The sequence below is a fragment of the Microchirus variegatus genome (genome assembly GCF_963457635.1).
Source record: "Microchirus variegatus genome assembly, chromosome: 9".
NCBI classification, from domain to species: domain Eukaryota; kingdom Metazoa; phylum Chordata; class Actinopteri; order Pleuronectiformes; family Soleidae; genus Microchirus; species Microchirus variegatus.
This window is the reverse complement of record NC_139810.1, coordinates 23,829,564-23,839,598: the sequence shown is the minus strand read 5'-3', so window position 1 is coordinate 23,839,598 and position 10,035 is coordinate 23,829,564. Positions and strand designations below refer to the sequence as shown.

At 40.2% G+C, this 10,035-nt stretch overlaps 1 protein-coding gene across 1 annotated transcript in view; it reads right to left on the bottom strand.

The window, feature by feature from the left end:
* Positions 1 to 1,117: 1,117 nt before the first annotated feature.
* The window catches only part of oprl1 (opiate receptor-like 1), a gene marked incomplete at its 3' end in the record, with an annotated part of 61,428 nt that continues 52,510 nt past the window's right edge, over positions 1,118 to 10,035 (bottom strand). The window contains 2 exon segments of the mRNA XM_083895059.1: positions 1,118 to 1,156; positions 1,158 to 1,669. Of these exon segments, the coding sequence (XP_083751185.1) occupies positions 1,118 to 1,156; positions 1,158 to 1,669 (551 nt within the window).

Below are 10,035 nucleotides of genomic sequence, written 5' to 3'. Positions count from 1 at the left end.
TGTTTTTAGTACAGGATTTCTTAGGATTATTCTGCTCGGGGACACATTGAGAAATGTTGCTCCCATAAAAAATAACATTCATATGACCTGTTTTGGGTCAATAGACAAAAGTTTAACAAATACTATTTGAGGAGTAAGTTGTTGCACATTTTTCGTTTACCTTTTTTTTTTTTTTTGTTTAAATATCACATTACATTTTGTGCACCTATTTTAGTCATTAAAGAGGCTCAGCAGCAAAGTACCATTTGAAAGACACATTTTAAAGAGCCCATCACGATAAAGACCACACAGTATTTGTCCACTGCCTCCAACCACTGTTGATGGAAACTTCTTCAGACCAAAACATTGACTGTTAAATATACAATACGCAGTAGTGACACTGTTCATCATACACTTCAGGAAAGCTTAGCTCTTGGCAGGTCTGTAGTCTGTATTCAATACCACCCAATAGCAACAATCCATACTTCCAACTTTGTTTTTAGTCTTTATACAAGTGCCTTCATGACAGATGATGGTCTTGGAAATTTGGTATCAGTGGTTCCTTCAATGATCCCCATGTATTTCTATATGTCCCACTCCGACCCCTGCCTTGTCATACCTGAACAGAGTCAGGAGAAGTTGGTTAGCAGGCCCAGTCAGCAGATCCAGAGTCTGTTCAAGTGGCTCTTGTTTTTAGGACTGCTGAACATTTCAGAAACGTTTTCTTTTGTGTTAACGATCTACCAACGGACAACTTGATCCATAAGCCTCCACTTCAGTGAATTTAGGACCATACTTATTCCAAGATCACGGCTCCACAGTAGCTTTAGCTGATTTTATACGTGGAACTATATTGCACCACGATGTCCACCATCCAATCCTACCCAAACCTTCCCTTCTACAGTAAGTTTCCTCCATATGTTAGCACCCCAGGGAACTTACTCCTAAATTCTTTTCCTTTCGATCCCATCCTCATCATCTCCCTCCCCCCCGCCCCAGGCAAGTCTTCTGGTTGGGGGACGGGGGGGCTCGTGCCGCTAGAGAGCTGTAATTTGAGTTAATTCTGTGTTAGAGTTTCCTGTCCCCTGGTTTTCTCTCCTCTGCGAGGGGTCTACCCCAACCAAGGGGAGCTCCACGCCTAGTCATGCGGGATTAGGCGTCCCGCCACCAGGCCCCCCGCCATCTCCAGCCTTGCAACTATAGGCTGCTGCCACCTCCCTGGCAATGCTCCTCATCCTGCCTGACTGCTGGGTGTCAAGATGGAATGGTGATGGGTGGCAGAATTCACGGAAGCAGCGCTTGAAGTTTTCATCCAGGAACGCGTAGAGCACAGGATTCAAGCTGCTGTTGACGTAACCCAGGGCGATGCAGAAGTGCATCAGGACCAGCGTGAACAAGCTGCTCAGGTTGAAGCCCAACGACTGAGCCAGGACCATGATCTGGATGGGTGTCCAACAGACGACGAATGCCGCCACCACCACGAGGACCATCCTGGTGATGCGTCGCAGGTTGCGGTCCTTCTCCTTGGAGCCAGACAGGATGCGAACGCTGCGCAGGCGCTTGACCATCAAACTGTAGCAGATGCTGATTATAGCCACAGGGATGAGGAAGGAGAAGAGGAAGACGCACGTACCAAATACAGGATCCCAGTGACTCCTCGGTTCAGGTAAAACCACAATGCACTCAACACCTAGATGTATTTGAAAAGCAGAAGAGAAGAAAAGAACTGAGTAAGTTGGAAGAGCAAAAGCCCCAGAAGCACCAAGATGTTTTACCTGAACTTTAAAACTGAAAGACTGATACTTGAATCAAATCGATTTCATATCAAAGCTTTTTCATCTTTTTTAAAAAAAATTTATCCAGCATGCACTGGGAATAAAAAAAAAAGTTTTCATTATTGTATGAAAGGGATCTCAGTTTGAGCTCTGATGAGTTAACCCAACTGATTTAGGCTTATTAGCTATAGTATTAACAACAACAACAACATTTTTTTTTTCCCCACTGCAGACAAACTCTATCTAAGATTAATTTCTTGATGCACAGAAAGGACATGTCCATTTTATAATATAACAGACGGCCATGCACACAAATTATGTGTTATAATTATGCAATTAAACTGGGATAAACTCTACTTATTACATTACAAGGACCAGAGTGAACGATATCTGAATATTATTGCATTTATTAAAATGCAAATCACATGCAGATTAAGCAATGATCCTAATAACAGAGGACAGGCATGGAGAGAAAGAAAAAAGAAAAAGAACCCGCATCTATCGCTGCAACATGTTGACAAAAGTACAAAGTAGAGAAAGTATGAAAGAATTAATGAACAGTGACAGGGACGTCAGGGAGACTGGGTCTAACTATAACACAGTTAGCAGCTAAAGCAGGAGAGAGCAAGATAAATGTCTTTGGACCTATGGAGATTTATGTATTGACAAGTTGAAGACCATGAATGAAAAATGGGACTCATTTAATTATTAGTGAAGCAGGTGGACTGGTTTAAATCATGAAAAACTAACGATTCTTGCTGGAGGAGAGACGGTCACAGAGTGAAGTTTGATGAACAGCCGTGACGAAACATTTCCCGTCCAGTAATTGGTTATTTACCAATGTTTTTCCAGCCAAAATCACAATCTGAAAAAGCATCCAAGTCTTCCAGAAAGGATAATCTTTACTCGAATGAAAATCAGTTGTTTGGTTTGATTACTGGAGGAAAACAATCCTTTTAACATACAGCAGGCAATGCCACAAAAACAAGATATTATTAATTGTAGGTGTATGTTTACTGATGAGGTTTGCAACAGAATACAAACAGCTGACTCTGTGGCTTTAAAATAAACAAGAAATTCATTCACGAGACAGCATTACCTCGGATGTTTATATTGTTGTTTAAAGGTGCACTGTGCAATAAATCTAAAGCAACTGGCCATAAAATCCTCCTAATATGTCACAGAGACTCAGGAATAATGTTCATATAACAAACTGAACTCACCAACAACAACAGTACAATTAAAATATTTGCATTAAAAAAAATCTTTTGCAGACTGCAAATCATGTTTATGTTTTGAAATCATGTGGCGCAACCTACCACCATCTACCAATCGTTGCAGTCAGCAGAGTCTCAGCTGCCGAGCAACCACGGGTTGCCAGTTACGTCAGAAAAAAACGAAACCTAAAAGACCTCGGTATTTTGAATTTGAATGTAGTAACCGTTTTTTTGGCCACATTCTTACATATGGCACCTTTAAATGTGATTTAATGATTTTATGTTTAACGTTGAATTAATCTGAATGATTGTGTCGTGATATGGATTGATACAATTTTGGGAACAGTGTACAGCGTGTTCCTGCTCAGTCAGTGTGGTGAAACAACTGCATCTGAGCCTGGTAGATCACACACAGTTACATTTTCTGTGGATTCTAATAATTTAACATCTGTCAACATTCTAAACAATGACAGTACAGGAGTGTGCAGCCAAAGAGTTTTGCACTTCACTGTGCCGACTGATTCTGAATAAAACAATGTTGTACTGAAGGGGGTGCGCAAAAATATTTACACAATTTTCTAATATTGTCATTGACAATTGAGCCACATTCTTATTCCCATACTTAAATGCATCAAATGCAGTGCTACAAAATCAATTACGAACACCGTGCTTGCACTCATGGGTTGACAAGGCTCCACACAGACACACAGCGGGGGAATAAACAGTACACATATTTACAGTAAAGCCAGATCAAACGCATGGGAAAAAGCGACATTGTAAAAAAGCCGAGCTCTAATTCCATTTGGTGGAAGCTTTTATCTGACGCATCGTGCAGAGTCGCGGGTGCATAGAATTTATAGTGTGTGGATGTCCCCTGTAAAAATGGAAGCTGTAGCACCTGGATCCATTACTGCCACACTCCCATTGATTGATCAAAAACACAGTTACATTCTGTGTGAGAGCACAGGGCTGGTAATAACCTACTTGACAGGGCTGTGAAATGTATGTGCTTTATAAAAATTGCGATAGATGCATATGATCCCCTGAGAGCGATGGACCACCGTGCTTTAAACACAAACAAATGCTATAATGGTGTGTTAATCCTTGCAGGGGAAATAATCCTTCTTTGCGGAGGGTCAGAGGACGAACGTTACTGCAACCAAGCAGGGGCGGGGCACCTATGAAGAACGATGTTTTTATCTTCTCGCGTGTAATGAACATTACATTACACACAGCAGCAGATAGAGGCAGAAATAAGAAGATCATCTAAAACCTTCTCACCCGTCTCCTTGTTGATGAAACTGCTGGCCCTGTATCTTCACCTCGCTATTTCAAATGTCGCTGACGTTTATGACGCAGAATCTTGCACAGACACTTTGATTCATAACCTAGGATTTCATTGTGATTGTGCTCAGAGACAGACTGACAGGCTCACTGTTCACACCGATACGCAAAGTCAACAGCTATACCTCGATAATGGCAGCTTGAGCTTCTAAAAAAGGAGGATTTGAGAGCTCATGGTCAAACTCCCAACAGTGCTTAGCTGGCTTGTGGATGGTTGGGTTACACGATATTGTACCAGTATAACCAGTCCAGCGGCCACTTGAGGCATGTGAAGTATTCTAAAATATAATACTAATATTGCTTTTTTACTTGCACGCATCAATTACTTGCTTGTATACTTCCGCCAATACATCCATCCATCTTCTACTGCTTTATCCTCCTCTCCGCATGAGGGTCACGGGGGTGCTGTGCTATTCTCAGCTAACAAAAGACATAAGTAAGTGAGTAAAGTGCTCTGCGTAGGTTACGCAGAGCCCTCTGCGTCGACGTAAAGCCTGTCAGAGAGCCTCTGCGTCGTCTCCGACTGCACAAAATATATTTAAAGTGTCCGTCACTCCGTCCGAGATGGCAAGAGTTGCGATTGGTCCTCAGGACAGGCCGAGCGAAGCTGCTCTGTGCCGGTGTCACAGTGGCCACCAAGTGTCCACAGAGGCGGAGCTGATCACCACCGACAACGTCGCTGCCAAACTATAAATACGTCATATCTTGACACACACGGCACATGTTTAGACTCTAAATGGCCAATTTCTCACCTCTAATTATCTTAAACCTGCGTTCCGTGACACAGAAAAGTGAGAAACGGCCAATGTTTCAACAACAACAGTCTTTCTCTGTCTTTCTCTCTCGGACGCCATTGCTCACTGTAGCCAAAAGCACAACAACCTTGCGCAGCGACCCCTACTGGTCGGGCGGGAAATTGCAGCGCGTATCCGTCACCACGACCCAGAAGTATGAAGGCTCGAGGGGTATATGTGGTTACGCAGTCGGATAACGCATTACAAAGTTGGAGAAGTATAATGTGGCCTTAACATTCACTCTCACTCTCACACCTACAGTAAAGTTAGTGTCCAATTTACCCAATCCCCAAATCTGCATGTTTTTGGACTGCGCGAGGAAACGGGAGAATCCGGTGAGAACCCACACGCACACACGGGGAAAACATGTAAACTCCATGCAGAAAGGCTCTTATTGTGACCGGGTCGCTATCCGGGGTTTTCTTGCTGCAAAGGCAAGAGTTAATGTCCTACCATATAGATTATTGTAACCCTCTCCTCATTGGTCTACCCCTCACTCTACTCCATAAATTGATCCAGAATGTAGCTGCTCAAATTATCAGTAGAACCCCATTCCATGACTCATAACACCACAGTCCTCAAACATCTGCACAGGCTCCAGGTAAAATTTTGCCTTTACTTTAGAAGTCTTTCCATAACCTTGCACCTCCATATCTCTCCAATCTTACTTCAATACTTACCACCCTACACATACACTATTATTGTCCACTCTTCCTCCCGCATTCTCCTCACAATGGCTTCCAGAGTCTTTAGCCAAATAGCTTCTCAGCTGCGGAACTCATTATTTTTTGCAATTCTAACTGTTGTTATTACATAGTTTTATTTTGCTGGATTTAAGAGGTGACAAGTTTACTACTTCAATTACTATTAAAATACAGTTCATTTCAAAACATATTCAGCGAGAGGGTGCGGTTCAAAAACAATATAACATGCACCTACATTACATTTCTTTCCAGGCTTTAAAAAATGACTGTGTTGCCAGTAGCTTCATACATCCCAGTTTGAATCTTTTCCCATATATATCTGTCAAATAACTTAATACAACTGTCTTCTTCCTCTCTGCCATCATGGCTGTGACTCAGTAGTGTTGTGTGAATCATGTGACAACAACAACAACAACAACAACAACAACACGGCAGAGCAGGGGAGGAGAGGAAGCAAAATGTGAGCGGAGCAGTGTTTTCACTTCTCGATGAATCGGGAAAAACGCAGTGACTGTACAGAACAGAAACACAATCTTGAGCGTCAATCCGAGACTTTTACTTCCCTCCGTTTCCATAAAACTAGTTCTGTCATATTTTCCAACCATGTTATGGGCAATAAACACAGATTTATTCCCTCCATTAACTTTGGTGCATAATATTTATAGGGAAATATTGTAACTGCAGGTCTATGATAAGCCGCACACTGCACAGAAAATCCTACTGCATTAAAAGGAGTCATTGTATATTCCGACGACCGTGACTTTAAAACTTCAATGTTCTATTACTTAACAAAGCAGATAAAGTAGCCATCAAGACATTTCATGCATGGATGAGGTCTATGTTATTTATGGTAAAGGAGAAAGCGCTGGGAAAAAAGGATGAACACATAAAAATGATAGCCAGTCCAATGACTTATGTCTCACAGTGACTCACCTCCTCAGTCACATTGAGTGTCTGTACAACTTATTTCAGGAGTCAAAATTTAGTTCTTTCCTTCCTTCAAATACATTTATTGTAATCTGTTCTTTTAAAACCGTCTAATATTTTGCTCTTATTGCGTTCAGTCGTCGCACTCTCCTTGTCATACGTCGATGACGAGGAATGTGTGCTCAATTCCAGCCTCCATTTCACAGTTGATGCTTCTCCACTCTCTTTGTCCCCCTCATTTAACACTTCTTTCCTGTCTATTGCATTTGTCTGCCTCTTCTTTTTTTATTTTTTTATTATTCTTTGCTTCCAGCTTGGACTGCCTGTCATCTCCAGTTCTGGTCGGGAGCTATTATTTTCTCTTTTGATTCATTTTACTTTAAACCTTATCTGCTCACCCTTCTGTATTCCGTGTGTTTTGTTCGTTGATTTGGTTCTTCTTTGGCTTTTCCCTGCCCTTTTACATTTCCTTTTACATCAACTTTTTATGAAAGTACATTTTTTTTTTTTTTTTGCTAATAACTTTTCCACCTGCCAAATCTCCCAGAAGCAGATGTTAAATGAATGAAAACGTTAATACAGGGTTCTGTTGAACTGTTATTTCTTTGTAGATATTTTCTTTATTTCTGACATTCCAAAAACACTCACACTCATGTGCTGTATGACCAATTCATTCAATATATCCTGTTCATTTTGGTCATGATTTACATCTAATACTTACTTGCATGCAAATTTCTACGGCTTATACATCAGTGAAAAAATGTATAACAGTAGTTACAAGTTTGATAAGTAAAAAAAAAAATATTAAACACCGTTGAGGGTTTAGGGTTTAGGGAGAACCTCTTTATAAAGTCTCTACCAAGAACCCTTTTAAAACCCTTCATTCAGGAAAAGGGTTTTAAAGGGTTCTCTGGATCAAAACGGTTCTTACTGGAACTATTAGTGTTACTAAGAACCCTTGAAAATCTCTTTGTTCTGGAAAGGGTTTTTCAGAAGCAAATGGTTCCAGGTAGAACCTCAGCCCTTGTAGAAGGACACTTTTGCAGCGTTATGATTTCATTTCCCCAGTGTGAGAGCAATAAAGTCTAATCTAATCTAATGACACCAGCAATGCTTTTACTACTACACCTCTCAGGGCTTTTAGTACATCTTTTAATCTGTTATCATTCTTTTTTTTTCCTTTTTTACTATTTATTCTTAGAATTTTTTTTTCTAATCCTCAAGATTTTCTAATGTTTATCAACCTTATTTTCTCTTCTCCCTCTTTACTAATGTTGGACTGCTCTCTTTTCTCTTCTTCACTCATCATCATGTTCTTTATTGTATTTTCTTCCCCAAACACGTTGCATTTTCTGGAAGAGAACAATAACCTTGGCCTGATAGTGATTGGATTACGCTGACCCCCCCCCCCCCCACCACAATACGTCAGCAGTTAAGTCCCAACATCCCAATGCAACTTTTACCACCAGTAGATTCATAATTAGTTTTACTTTACTGCTTGAGAGACGACAATGACATAAAATGTAACGATATGACAACATAATTCCACCGCTACAGTGATTTGCGATTACCTTTCCTTCTGAGCGGCTCATTAATCTGAATTCAGTTACTGATATTTTTAATTGCGTGGGTTACTGATAAAGCAGTGGTACATAAAATTAGATCATGTCAACTTTCAGGAGCTGACTTTGCTAATGAGAACGCTTGTCAACCCTTAAAGTATGCAGCACACTGAAATTAACTCCTGAACCTTCAGTTAAGTGAAAACAACACTCGAGTTAGGAAGAATACCTCATCACTGATTTACATATTTTGAACAGCAGCCCAGCAGAAATTGATCCTAATGCTCACAAATTAGAGCCACTTTATTGATAAAGTTGTCCTGTTATATTTGGATAGTTACTCTGTTTTGCCACATAACAATAACTACAAGTTTTTTTTTTGTGCGTTTATATTTTTGTTGAGTGTATCTTTGCCATTCACATACCGACATGTAGTTGTGAGGCTAAATAGTAAATATGTTGTTAATTCATTTAATTTACGGCATTTATAATTGAACTGAAAATAATAATTAGACATGCTTAACTCACACTTCAGGCAGTCTTAAATGTATACTAATTTAATACAATTATTATAACTGAGCAATTATAAGAGGACTGCAGGTCATGTCAAAAACGATGATAACACATTGATAATTCCATGTGTTCCCACATATCTTTTATTAGGCTAAAACTTTCCGCCCTTTTGAACTGAAACAGATTTGAAAATAACAATAAGAGGCCACCAATCATTTATATCAGCGTATAGCAAATGTGGACCACACCCTGAAAGCTTCATGTAAACAAATGAGTTTGTTACTGAAGGCTTACTTCCTGTTGCAACAGGTTATCATTGTGGCCCCATTGGCCCTCAAACAAAAAGGATGAAAAAGTATAGAGAATAGAATTTGGGTGGAAGTCTGCTGCGTGCCATTAAAAATGGCTGCTGCAGTAGCACATATACAGTTCAAAGGAAGGTGAAGACTATAATTCCTGCAACATTAATTGGTTTGCCTCGATGTGGACACCAAGTTTGGGGTGTTTTTGTGCATGGCAAGGCCCTCAAACGTGCACTAAAAGAGTGAAACAAATGATGATGATGATGATGATGATGATGAAATAGAATTCGAGCGCTGAGCTGCTTAATGTTTTTTTATTGCTCACCGTACTGGACCTTACTGCAAATGATGTGAAGTTGAATCTACCCAGTACAATGACTCTGCTACTCTAATGACATTATAATAAATGCATTGTTTTTTTTATTGGCTCCATCTAGAGTAATGAAAACACCCAGGTGAATGTGATCCTTTTGACAGTCTAATTCTGTCTCAGTCGGTACCTTCCCCAGCCTCGTGATGGTACATTATACTTAGATGAAATGGTGCCATTCAAGCAATAATGAAAAATCATTGTGTTACATTGTGCGGGCGTTTGATTGAAGGGAACATTACATGTGTGTTGGTTACAGCACATTGGAAATAATCTGATGTGACAATATCTGTGGCGTTTCCTTCACCTTTCTCATACGTCATGCGTGTCTATTTTCTGTCTTTATTTACTTCTCTGTCTTATCTCTCCATCTCCGCTACTGCTGAAAAGGACTTGATATATTCAGTTTAAGAGCAATTGTGGTCGATTTGAACAACATGGAGGGTAATTCCAATGAGGACGAATGAGTCCATTCCAGAGCAGAAATGCATGTGATATAGCTTCTTCAATCTGTTGAAGACAAGAAATGATTTTGTGAGAGGGAAATA